Source organism: Orcinus orca, chromosome 12, assembly GCF_937001465.1.
Source record: "Orcinus orca chromosome 12, mOrcOrc1.1, whole genome shotgun sequence".
Taxonomy (NCBI): Eukaryota; Metazoa; Chordata; class Mammalia; order Artiodactyla; family Delphinidae; genus Orcinus; species Orcinus orca.
In genome coordinates, this window is record NC_064570.1 from 12,269,680 (window position 1) to 12,283,075 (window position 13,396).

Sequence of the window (13,396 nt, forward strand, 5' to 3'; positions counted from 1 at the left end):
TCCTGTTCCATTGATCTATATTTCTGTTTTTGTGCCAGCACCATATTGTCTTGATTACTGTAGCTTTGTAGTATAGTCTGAAGTCAGGAAGTCTGATTTCTCCAGCTCCGTTTTTCTCCCTCAAGACTGCTTTGGCTATTCGGGGTCTTTTTTGTCTCCATACAAATTTTAAGATTTTTTGTTCTAGTTCTGTAAAATATTCCATTGGTAATTTGATAGGGATTGCATTGAATCTGTAGATTGCTTTGGGTAGTATAGTCATTTTCACAATATTGATTCTTCCAATCCAAGAACATATATCTTGGATAGTATATCTTTCATCTGTTGGTATCATCTTTAATTTCTTTCATCAGTGTCTTATAGTTTTCTGCATACAGGTCTTTTGTCTCCCTAGGTAGGTTTATTCCTAGGTATTTTATTCTTTTTGTTGCAATGGTAAATGGAAGTGTTTCCTTAATTTCTCTTTCAGGTTTTTCATCATTAGTATATAGGAATGCAAGAGATTTCTGTGCATTAATTTTATATCCTGAAACTTTACCAAATTCATTGATTAGCTCTAGTAGTTTTCTGGTGGCATCTTTAGGATTCTCTATGTATAGTACCATGTCATCTGCAAACAGTGACAGTTTTACTTCTTCTTTGCCAATTTGTATTCCTTTTATTCCTTTTTCTTCTCTGATTGCTGTGACCAGGACTTCCAAAACTATGTTGATAATAGTGGTGAGAGTGGACATCCTTGTCTTGTTCCTATCTTAGAGGAAATGGTTTCAGTTTTTCTCCATTGAGAATGATGTTTGCTGTGCGTTTGTTGTATATGGCCTTTATTATGTTGAGGTAGGTTCCCTCTATGCCCATTTTCTGGAGAGTTTTGATCATAAATGGTGTTGAATTTTGTCAAAAGCTTTTTCTGCATCTATTGAGATGATCATATGGTTTTTATTCTTCAATTTCTTAATATGGTGTATCACATTGATTTGCGTATATTGAAGAATCCTTGCATCCCTGGGATAAATCCCACTTGATCATGGTGTATGATCCTTTTAATGTGTTGTTGGATTCTGTTTGCTAGTATTTTGTTGAGGATTTTTGCATCTATGTTCATCAGGGTTATTGGCCTGTAATTTTCTTTTTTGTAACATCTTTGTCTGGTTTTGGTATCATGATGATGGTGGCCTCATAGAATGAGTTTGGGAGTGTTCCTTCCTCTGGAATTTTTTGGAAGAGTTTGAGAAGGATAGGTGTTAGCTCTTCTCTAAATGTTTGATAAAATTCACCTGTGAAGCCCTCTGGTCCTGGACTTTTGTTGGTTGGAAGATTTTTAATCACAGTTTCAATTTCATTACTTGTGCTTGGTCTGTTCATATTTTCTATTTCTTCCTGGTTCAGTCTTGGAAGGTTATACCTTTCTAAGAATTTGTCCATTTCTTCCAGGTTATCCATTTTATTGGCATAGAGTTGCTTTTAGTAGTCTCTAAGGATGCTTTGTATTTCTGCAGTGTCTGTTGTAACTTCCTTTTCAATTCTAACTTTATTGATTTGAGTCCTCTCCCTCTTTTTCTTGAATCTGACTAATGGTTTATCCATTTTGTTTCTTTTTCTTGATGAGTCTGACTAATGGTTTATCAATTTTGTTTATCTTCTCAAAGAACCAGCTTTTACTTTTATTTATCTTAGCTATTGTTTTCTTTGTTTCTATTTCATTTTTTTAATTTATTTTATTTATTATTTTTATTATTATTATTTTTTTTAACATCTTTATTGGGGCATAATTGCTTTACAATGGTGTGTTAGTTTCTGCTTTATAACAAAGTGAATCAGTCATACATAAACATATGTTCCCATATGTCTTCCCTCTTGCGTCTCCCTCCCTCCCACCCTCCCTATCCCACCCCTCCAGGCTGTCACAAAGCACCGAGCCAATATCCCTGTGCCATGCGGCTGCTTCCCACTAGCTATCTACCTTACTACGTTTGTTAGTGTGTATATGTCCATGACTCTCTCTCGCCCTGTCACAGCTCACCCTTCCCCCTCCCCATAACCTCAAGTCCATTCTCTAGGAGGTCTGTGTCTTTATTCCTGCCTTACCCCTAGGTTCTTCATGACATTTTTTTTCTTAAATTCCATATATATGTGTTAGCATACGGTATTTGTCTTTTTCTTTCTGACTTACTTCACTCTGTATGACAGACTCTAGGTCTATCCACCTCATTACAAATAGCTCAATTTCGTTTCTTTTTATGGCTGAGTAATATTCCATTGTATATATGTGCCACATCTTCTTTATCCATTCATCCGATGATGGGCACTTAGGTTGTTTCCATCTCCGGGCTATTGTAAATAGAGCTGCAATGAACGTTTTGGTACATGACTCTTTTTGAATTTTGGTTTTCTCAGGGTATATGCCCAGTAGTGGGATTGCTGGGTCATATGGTAGTTCTATTTGTAGTTTTTTAAGGAACCTCCATACTGTTCTCCATAGTGGCTGAACCAATTCACATTCCCACCAGCAGTGCAAGAGTGTTCCCTTTTCTCCACACCCTCTCCAGCATTTATTGTTTCTAGATTTTTTGATGATGGCCATTCTGACTGGTGAGAGATGATATCTCATTGTAGTTTTGATTTGCATTTCTCTAATGATTAATGATGTTGAGCATTCTTTCATGTGTTTGTTGGCAGTCTGTATATCTTCTTTGGAGAAATGTCTATTTAGGTCTTCTGCCCATTTTTGGATTGGGTTGTTTGTTTTTTTGTTATTGAGCTGCATGAGCTGCTTGTAAATTTTGCAGATTAATCCTTTGTCTATTTCATTTATTTTTGCTGTGATCTTTATGATTTCTTTCCTCCTGCTAACTTTGGGTTTTGTTTGTTCTTCTTTCTCTAGTTCCTTTAGGTGTAAGGTTAGATTGTTTATTTGAGATTTTTCTTGTTTCTTGAGGTAGGCTTTTATAGCTATAAACTTACCTCTTAGAACTGCTTTTGCTGCACCCATAGGTTTTGGATCATTGTGTTTTCATTGTCATTTGTCTCTAGGTATTTTTTGATTTCGTCTTTGATTTCTTCAGTGATCTCTGGTTATTTAGTAACGTATTGTTTAACCTCCATGTGTATGTGTTCTTTACGTTTTTTTCCCTGTAATTCATTTCTAATCTCATAGTGTTGTGGTTAGAAAAGATGCTTGATATGATTTCAATTTTCTTAAATTTACTGAGGCTTGATTTGTGACCCAAGATGTGATCTATCCTGGAGAATGTTCCGTGTGACAAGAAAGTGTAATCTGTGTTTGGATGGAATGTCCAATAAATATCAATTAAATCTATCTGGTCTATTGTGTCATTTAAAGCTTGTGTTTCCTTATTAATTTTCTGTTTGGATGATCTGTCCATTGGTGTAAATGAGGTGTTAAAATACCCCACTATTATTGTGTTACTGTCGATTTCCTCTTTTATAGCTGTTAGCACTTGCCTTATGTGTTGAGGTGCTCCTATGTTGGGTGCATAAATATTTATCATTGTTATATCTTCTTCTTGGATTGATCCCTTGATCATTATGTAGTGTCCTTGTCTGTCTCTTATAATAGTTTTATTTTAAAGTCTATTTTGTCTGATATGAGAATTGCTACTCCAGCTTTCTTTTGATTTCCATTTGCATGGAATATCTTTTTCCATCCCCTCACTTTCAGTCTGTATGTGTCCCTAGGTCTGAAGTGGGTCTCTTGTGCACAGCATATATATGTGTCTTGTTTTTGTATCTATTCAGCAAGCCTGTGTCTTTTGGTTGGAGCATTTAATCCATTCACGTTTAAGGTAATTATCTATATATATGTTCCTATGACCATTTCCTTAATTGTTTTGGGTTTGTTTTTGTGGGTCCTTTTCTTCTCTTGTGTTTCCCACTTAGAGAAGTTTCTTTAGCATTTGTTGTAGAGCTCGTTTGGTGGTGCTGAATTCTCTTGGCTTTTGCTTGTCTGTAAAGCTCTTGACTTCTCCATCGAGTCTGAATGAGATCCTTGCCAGTAGAGTAATCTTGGTTGTAGGTTCTTCCCCTTCATCACTTTAAGTATATCGTGCCACTCCCTCTGGCTTTTTAATTTCTGCTGAGCAATCAGCTGTTAATCTTATGGGAGTTCCCTTGTATGTTATTTGTCATTTTTCCCTTGTTGCTTTTAATAATTTTTCTTTGTCTTTGATTTTGTCAGTTTGATTACTATGTGTCTCAGCGTGTTTCTCGTTGTGTTTATCCTGCCTGGGACTCTCTGCACTTCCTGGACTTGGGTGGCTATTTCCCTTCCCATGTTAGGGAAGTTTTCGACTATAATCTCTTCAAATATTTTCTTGGGTCCTTTCTCTCTCTCTTCTCCTGGGACTGCTGTAATGTGAATGTTGGTGCATTTAATGTTGTCCCAGAGTTCTCTTAGGCTGTCTTCATTTCTTTTCATTCTTTTTTCTTTATTCTGTTCCATGGCAGTGAATTCCACCATTCTGTCTTCCAGGTCACTTATCTGTTCTTCTGCCTCAGTTATTCTGCTATTGATTCCTTCTAGTGTATTTTTCATTTCAGTTACTGTGTTGTTCATCTCTGTTTGTTTGTTCTTTAATTCTTCTAGGCCTTTGTTAAACATTTCTTGCATCTTCTTGATCTTTGCCTCCATTCTTTATCTGAGGTCCTGGATCATCTTCACTATCATTATTCTGAATTATTTTTCTGGAAGGTTGCCTATCTCCACTTCCTTTAATTGTTTTTCTGGGGTTTTATCTTGTTCCTTCTTCTGGTTCATAGCCCTCTGCCTTTTCATTTTGTCTATCTTTCTGTGAATGTGGTTTTCATTCCACAGGCTGCAGGATTGTAGTTCTTCTTGCTTCTGCTGTCTGCCCTCTAGTGGATGAGGCTATCTAAGAGTCTTATGCAAGCTTCCTGATGGGAGGGATTGGTGGCGGGTAGAGCTGGGTTTTGCTCTGGTGGACAGAGCTCAGTATAGCTTGAATCCACTTGTCTGCTGATGGGTGGGGCTGGGTTCCCTCCCTGTTGGTTGTTTGGCCTGAGGCGACCCAGCACTGGAGTCTACCCGGCTCTTTGGTGGGGCTCATGGCGGACTCTGGGAGGGCTCATGCCAAGGAGTACTTCCCAGAAATTCTGCTGCCAGTGTCCTTGTCCCCATGGTGAGCCATAGCCACTCCCAGCCTCTGCAGGAGACCCTCCAACACTAGCAGGTAGGTCTGGTTCAGTCTCCTCTGGGGTCACTGCTCTTTCCCCCCGGTCCTGATGAGCACACTACTTTGTGTGTGCCCTCCAAGAGTGGAGTCTGTTTTTCCCCAAGTCCTGTCGAAGTCCTGCAATCAAATTCTGCTAGCCTCCAAAGTCTGATTCTCTGGGAATTTCTCCTCCTGTTGCCAGACCCCCAGGTTGGGAAGCCTGCTGTGGGGCTCAGAACCTGCACTCTAGTGGCTGGATTTCTGTGGTATAAGTGATCTCCAGTTTGTGATTCACACGCCCAGTGGTAATGGGATTTGATTTTATTGTGATTGCGCCCTTCCTGCCGTTTCATTGCAGCTTCTCCTTTGTCTTTGGATGTGGGGTGTCTTTTTTGGTGAGTTCCAGTGTCTTCCTGTCAATGATTGTTCAGCAGTTAGTTGTGATTCTGGTGCTCTTGCAAGAGGGAGTGAGCGCATGTCCTTCTACTCCGCCATCTTGAACCGGGACACCAACACATTTCCTTTAAAACATAGCAAAATAAAGCAAAATCCTGTGGTTAAAAATACTTTAATGATCAAAGTACTTGATGTGAAGGGCTGTCAGAACAACTCTGGGCTCACTGTCTTTGTGGAATTAGAGGTTTTGCTGCCTTGAGCCTATAGGCTGAAAGCATAGCTTTGGGATGTCTTTCTCATGCGCCACACCTGCCAGGACAGAGGCTGATCTAGTCAACAATCTGATTTCAGTCTCGTACAGAAAATTAGAGGAAATAGCTCTAGAGTTTTTACACTGGGGCATTTACTCTCATGTCTTAATCTTCATGTACACAATCCTTTCCACATTTTGGAGACATTAATTAGTTAATAAAAACTAATCCTTAGTACAGAGCAAGTAACTTGTCAAAGATTGGAGTTTTGTTTTGGGGTTTCATTTTGTTTATAATATTTCCCAGTATAGAAATGACCTCCTTTAATCTTGAAACATTGAAACTTGCAACAAATACCCTGATATCACAATCAGTAGTTCTGTTAATTTTAGTGACTCACTTGTGTTGGAAAATAAAATCAGGTGACTTGTGCATTGGTAAGAACATGAAGTTCTTTGTCTATCTTATGCATTCAGTTATTTATTTCACAAACATTATGCACCAGCAATGTTCTAGATGCTGGGGAATAGCAATGAATAAAAACGAAGACTCTACTTTCATGGTGCTTGTATTCCAATATATAAATCCTAAAACATTTTTAGGTAGGATCAATGATAACGGTAAACGACCAAATTTGGGAATATATTCTGGGGAAGCTAATAAGAAAGGCTGTTGAGATTTTATTTTATCTCCAATTTATGCTGTTCCAGAGGGGGCTACCTAAGCTTTTGCGAGTTTGTGTGTCTCTCTAGCAACTTTTGTTTTGAACACCGAGGGGACTGACGACCTGAATAAATCACTTTTTAATCGAACGAAATATGTAATTATTTGCTTCATAGTGTTCTAAGCTCTTTATAACTATTAACACTTAATTTTCATCACAGATCTGTGTAGTAGGTAGTGTTATTATCTCTGTTTTACAAATGAGCCAACTGGGTAACTTGCCCCAGGTACCCAGTTAGCAAGAAGTAGGATTGAGATTGGAACTCAGGCTCTTAACCACTGCCCTGTTGCTTTCTGATATAAATTATAAAATAGTATTTTTAAAAATCGTAAGATATTTCTTTTTTTTTTTCCTTTTTGCCTTTGGGATTTCTCTGAAATTTTAGGGTCATTTACAGGTTTGGGAAGAGGGGAGAAAGTCTGGCTGTCTCTCCCTGCTGCTTCCATTCTGTGGGAACTCCCTGTCCTTTGCCTTCCTGGTTCTTTTCACATTGAATTATGTGTTTAATTTGTGTAAATGGAATGTGTTTAATCTAATTTTATTTAATTCTGTGTTTCTCTCAGCGCTGCTAGACTTTCAGTAAGTTCTTTGAAGCAAAGAACTGGTAAATAGATACATTTGACAAATAGGTTAAAGTGTACTGTGTATTCCAAATTCTAAAACCAGTTTATTTGAAATTGGGGATTTTCCCCTCCTTCGTGGGACTGCGTAATAGTTTGATTTGGCTGTTTATAAATGTGTAATTGTATTCTAAACAATAGGATAACTGAACAATAGGCCGTCTTGTATTGGAATAATAAAACGGGAGACAATACTATTTAAAACTTAGCATATTCAATAGACATGTCCCTTGAGGGGAAATTCTTTTTACTTTTTAAATTTTTTATTGAAGTATAGTTGATTTACAGTGTTGTGTTAGTTTCAGGTGTTTAGCAAAGTAATTCAGTTATATATACATATATATATATGTATATATATACATATATATATATACATATATATGTATTTCTATTCCTCTCCAGAGTCTTTTCCATTATAGGTTATTACAAGATATTGAATATAGTTCCCTGTACTATACAGTAGGCCCTTGTTGCTTATATATTTTATATATAGTAGTGTTTATCTGCTAATCCCAAGCTCCTAATTTATCTCTCCCCACCCCTTCCCCTTTGGTAACCATAAATTTGTTTTCTTTGTCTGTGAGTTTGTTTCAAAATTCATTTGTGTCATTTTTTTAGATTCCATATATAAGTGATATCATATGATATTTGTCTTTGTCTGACTTACTTTGCGTAGTATGATAATCTCAAGGTCCATCCATGTTGCCGCAAATGGCATTAGTTCATTCTTTTTTATGGCTGAGTAATATGCATATCACATCTTCTTTATCCATTCATCTGTTGACGGGCATTTAGGCTGCTTCCATAGGGGAAAGTCTTTAAGCCACTCTAGATTCTGTATTTGGGTAGGTAGCAACATGGTGTCTACTTGGTAATTCTCCTACATCTCAGGGATCTTCTGATTAGTTGAGATCAGACCATTTATATTCCTCAGAATCTTCAAGGAGATTCTTGCCTTTTCTCAGGCAAATGTTCTGCTGTTTTGTTCAGTTCCCTCTTGTCCTATCCAGAAACTTCATCACACCTTTCATCTCAACCTTCTTCTCTGTGTCCGAAATATTTCCTTAATGCACTGAAGCTATTTCTGAAATCCTGTTTCTTCAGTGAAACTTTTCATAGTTAAAAGAGAAATCTGGGGCTTCCCTGGTGGCGCAGTGGTTGAGAGTCCACCTGCCGATGCAGGGGACACGGGTTTGTGCCCTGGTCCAGGAAGATCCCACGTGCCACGGAGCGGCTGGGCCCGTGAGCCATGGCCGCTGAGCCTGCGCGTCCGGAGCCTGTGCTCCGCAACGGGAGAGGCCACAGCAGTGAGAGGCCTGCGTACTGCAAAAAAAAAAAAAAAAAAAAGAGAGAGAAATCTGGCCTCATCTTTATTTCTACTTATTATTCAAGGGTGAAATTTTATGAACATCCATAGTGCATGGTTCCTTCGCTTTACACTTAATGGACTGGTTTATCCTGCACATGACAACTAATATGAGTTGGTTTTGTTCTCGTATTTTGAGCAAAGAACTTGCTTGGCACAGTAAACATGAATTGCAGTTCTTTTGGTCATTGGGCCTTGTTTATTTTAGGAAAGAGTTTATCGCATGTGGATGAACATGAAATAAAGTGTAGGTTTGTGTTGGTTTGTTAGGGCTGTCATAACAAAGTATCACAGACTGCGTGGCTGAAACAACAGGAATTTATTCTCTTGAAATTCTGGAGGCTAGAAGTCTGAGATCACAGTGTTAGCAGAGATGGTTTCTTCTGAGGCCTCTCTCCTTGGCTTGTAGATGCCTTCTTCTCCCTGTGTCTTTACATGTTCTTGTCTGTGTATGTGTGTCTCCTCTTCTTATAAGGACTCAGTCATACTGGGTTTGGGCTCATCCATATGACCTCATTTAACTTAATCAGCTCTTTAAAGACGCTACCTCCAAATACAGTGGTGTTCTGAGGTATTGTATTGCTGATTAGAACTTCAACATATGAATCTTAGGAAGATCAATTCAGCCGTGACAGGGTTGAAATGTACAATATAGTTGTCTTAAATTTTTATGACAAGTTAAAACAAAAATTCCTTTTAAAGCTTAAAAGTAGGCAAAGGAAGAGAACCTTCTGAAGGAGGGGAGATTGTAAGATATTGGTTTGATCTGGCTTAAAATTGGCTAAGTCATTTAGGGCAAAATTCATAGTAATTAGTCTTTTGTCCATACTTTCCCAATTTTTTGCATTCAATAAAATGTGAAGTATCTTTTAAGTACCTCTAGGTTTCCATGATTCTATTTTAATAATAACTGTTTTGTAATTAGACCTTACTGCTGATTTAGGAAGGTGTTTGGAGAGTAGGGTAGAATGCAAAAGGATCAGGGCTTGGGGCAACAAACCTTGATCTGAATTTGAGCTCTTCTGTATTGAGCTGAAGAAAATGGCTGACAAAATCCTTCTCTTGGCATCTTACCAGCTATGTGACTGTGGACAAGTTATGCAACTTACACGAGCCCTAATTTAGTCATCTATGAAATGGGAATAAAGTTGTAAGGAGGCTCTCCTCGGCTTTTGGCCCTTGTCACTGTTGACTACTGCAGCTGGATTCTGTGCAGCTGCCCCCGGCTGCCCCAGTGGCATGATACTTCATGCCTGCTGACTTGTGTGGCCTCCACTGTCTGCCCCACTCACATGCCATGGAGGCCACGTGTGGCTCGAGGCGATCAAAGTAGAGCTGAGTTTATATCAGTGTCCCCAACCTTGCTGCTGTGTGACAGATCCCCTCTGATAGACAGATGTCACCCCAGGGAGGATGGGTTGGTTCTGACTAGTTATCATAAAATTAATTTTTTCTTAATCTCTTCCTGTATTTATTTGATCGTCCCAAACAGTTATCAGGACATTGCACCTCTTTCTACATCTTATCAGGAGGTGAAAGCTTTTGCCGCTTTCAAAACTTTCAAAAAAGTGGGGCAGAGATATCGTTTAGCCTAGGATATCAGATTTTGAGATGCATGGACCTTAGTATTGCCAGAAGTAAGTGCCGGACCTACGTCTACTTTTCCTGGTTCAGAGTACCCGCATAGAGCTTTCGTGAGAGTTAAATGAAGTGTGTGTGTGCTTGTGTGTTTGGGTGGGAAGGGGACAGCAGCATGCCTTCCACATACTTTATTCTAGTTAAATTGAATTTTCATCCTTTGTGTTGGGATTGAATTTATATAAATCTACCTTTTAAAACACTAAGGTGGCTTTTATTTTTGGGCTTAAATAGATCAACTAATTTAGTATAAGATTTTCCAGTAAAACCATTAACGTGTTGACCAGAGAGTTCTCTATACAGGAGTAAAGAATCCCAAGTTCTTTTAGGGTTACCTATTTTAATCATTATATAAGAACATTAAAATACAACACTGGGGCTTCCCTGGTGGCGCAGTGGTTGAGAGTCCGCCTGCCGATGCAGGGCACACGGGTTCGTGCCCCGGTCCGGGAAGATCCCACATGCTGCGGAAAGGCTGGGCCCGTGAGCCATGGCCGCTGAGCCTGCGCGTCCGGAGCCTGTGCTCCGCAATGGGAGAGGCCGCGACAGTGAGAGGCCCGCGTACTGCAAAAAAAAAAAAAAAAAAAAATACAACACTGTTGGCAGTAGTATTTGACCTGGAAAAATTCCCATAAACTAACCCATTTAACATTGTCTTTCTCTGGTACCACTGCTGGTACCTACTCCTCTAGATCTTATATTCATCAGAACTTTTTCAGTTGCAAGGGACAGAAACTCAACACAGATAAGCTTAAGCTAACAAGGGAATTTATTTTGATTTAAGTAAAAAATGCTGGGGTTAGAAGTATCTTTAAGTAGGGTTAGATCCAGGGACATGTTGGATATTACTGGGACATCTTCTTTGTCTCGAATAGATTTATTTTGTAAAATTGATCAGAAAAATGACTGCCAGCATCCCCAAGTTTGTATCTTTATGACTTCTAATTGGAAAGGAAGAAGGGGACTTTGTCTTCCTATGTTCATATATCAAATATCAGGGAAGATTTTGATTGGTTCTGCTTGAGTCACATGGTCATCCCTGAACCTATAACTGGCTGATGGATAGAATAGTGTGGCCAATCACTGTGGCAAAGCATCTTGATTGGCAAGTCCACTGGGATCACATGGGCTGGGAGAGGGATGGTGTTCCAGAGGAAGACTGCTTAGCAAACAGACAAACATATGTCTAGCACAGATAACTAGCATTTCAAGTCAGCAGGGGTTAGTGTTTATTCTTTTAGCTGAAAGGGAATGGGATGGTAACTGTCAAAATTGTGTAGGATAAGGCTTCCCTGGTGGCGCAGTGGTTGAGAGCCCGCCTGCCGATGCAGGGGCCACGGGTTCGTGCCCCAGTCCGGGAGGATCCCACATGCCGCGGAGCAGCTGGGCCCGTGAGCTATGGCTGCTGAGCCTGCGCGTCCGGAGCCTGTGCTCTGCAACGGGAGAGGCCACGACAGTGAGAGGCCCGCATACCGCAAAAAAAAAAAAAAAAAAAAAATTGTGTAGGATCCATTTGAAATTTCTCTTTTTGCATTTTTAAAAATAAAACATTTTTAATTATTTATTTTTTAAAGGTGGTAAAAGATACAGCACATAAAATTGACTATTTTAACCTTTTTTATCGCAGTATAATTGCTTTACAATGTTGTGTTACTTTCTGTTGTACAAATAAGCTGTGCATTAGATTTAAAATCTACTTAAAAAGATGAGGACACACTTGAAAGATGTCCTTCAGGTGGAATATACATTGTATAGACAATCAAATAGTGGAGCATAATTGACAATTCCTGAGGTTGATTTAAATGTGGGCATCTTTTTGAGTAAAGGAACAAAAATGACAATAATGGACCCTTTTGCTTTTTTTTTTGGTAGGGTTAGATGATTGCCTGCAGCAGTATGTCTACAAGTTTGAACGGGAGAAGATAAATGGAGAGCAGCTGCTGCAGATTTCCCATCAGGATCTTGAGGAGCTGGGTGTCACACGGATTGGACACCAGGAACTTGTGTTGGAGGCTGTCGACCTTCTCTGTGCACTGGTTAGTTCAGGAAAAGGTGATCTGTACCACCATATGTTTTTAAGAATCTCATCTTCTAAATCTCCACAGTTTTGCACTTTAGCTTATCATCATTTTCTTAATGATCCATGGAAGTAGAGCATGAGCTGAAGATAATATCAGAAGGGAAGAAAAGAAATCATTTGCTAGGTAGAGTTGGCAAGCGATGGCCTACAAGTTCAATCTGGCCCACTATTTTTGTAAATAAAGTTTTATTGGAACGCAACCATGCCCATTCATTTAAGTGTTATCTGTGGCTGCTTTTGTGCTACCGTGGCAGAGATGGGTAGTGGTAACAGGGACCGTGTGGCCCCTCAAATCCTAAAATATTTACTCTCTTGGCCTTTACAGAAAAAGTTGGCCTTTTATGGAAAAAATTTCTGTATTCATCTTATTTTCTTTTCAAAAAGAATAAAAAGATGAAGATGGTCCTGAATGAACATGTCATCTTCTATATTGAAAGGACAAATGGGTTCTGATTTTCGTGTCTGTTTTTGTTACTATAAAAAGAATTTTTATGTTTCACAGATATCTGTGATATTTCAATAACTGATACTGGTGCTTGGAATAATCAACCTGTGAAATGGCAGCTAGATGGGAAAAAATGTGGACTTAGTTACATTTCGCAGCTGACTGAGTTTTGGCTTGAATGTGAGTGAGTTAAATCCTGCCAGGTTCCGACTCGTCATTACATCTGTGGCTGTGTGGGTAGTAGCTCTTTTAGGTATGGTTTAAAACCACCTCCAAGGGTACTGTGTTTATAAATTGGTTGGCATAGGGTGGAATCCTTGTCAGTCTGCTGTGATGCCATGCGAAGGTTGCTGTTTCCTTAACTGTCAGGTTTTGGGCAAAGTCGGCAGCATTCAGGCTGGTTTAGTTACGCTGTGAACCTGAGCAAGGGGTATATACAATTATATCACCGAGAATGGTGGGAAGAAATGTGCTCCCGATTATTTTGCCGTTGCTGGTCCGCGTTCCATTGATTCTTCAACACCTGCTGCATTGCGCGTGTTCTTCTTCTTAAAGTGGATAGAGCCTTGTCTTCTGCTCTGAGATGTGCTACTCTTGTTTAGGAAAGTAATGGGGAAATTATTTGTGGTTGATAAATGAGCTGCCACCAGGAAGATGCTGTGGCCAAGTGATGTGAGAGCTGGTCTG

General features: G+C 39.2%; 1 protein-coding gene across 8 annotated transcripts in view; it reads left to right on the plus strand.

Moving 5' to 3' along the window:
- Positions 1-13,396, plus strand: part of CNKSR3 (CNKSR family member 3) — a 102,657-nt gene that overhangs the window by 53,892 nt on the left and 35,369 nt on the right. For 4 of the 8 annotated variants that reach the window (XM_033404471.2, XM_033404478.2, XM_049695180.1 and 1 more), the window contains one exon: positions 12,057-12,236. The exons of 1 other annotated variant lie outside the window; for it this stretch is intronic. In XM_033404471.2, coding sequence (XP_033260362.1) covers positions 12,111-12,236 — 126 coding nt within the window. In that variant the 5' untranslated portion in view covers positions 12,057-12,110. Of the gene's footprint in view, positions 1-5,042; positions 5,208-12,056; positions 12,237-13,396 lie in introns of those variants that run through there. 3 more of the 8 variants (XM_033404453.2, XM_004263695.3, XM_049695178.1) reach the window with 2 other exon arrangements.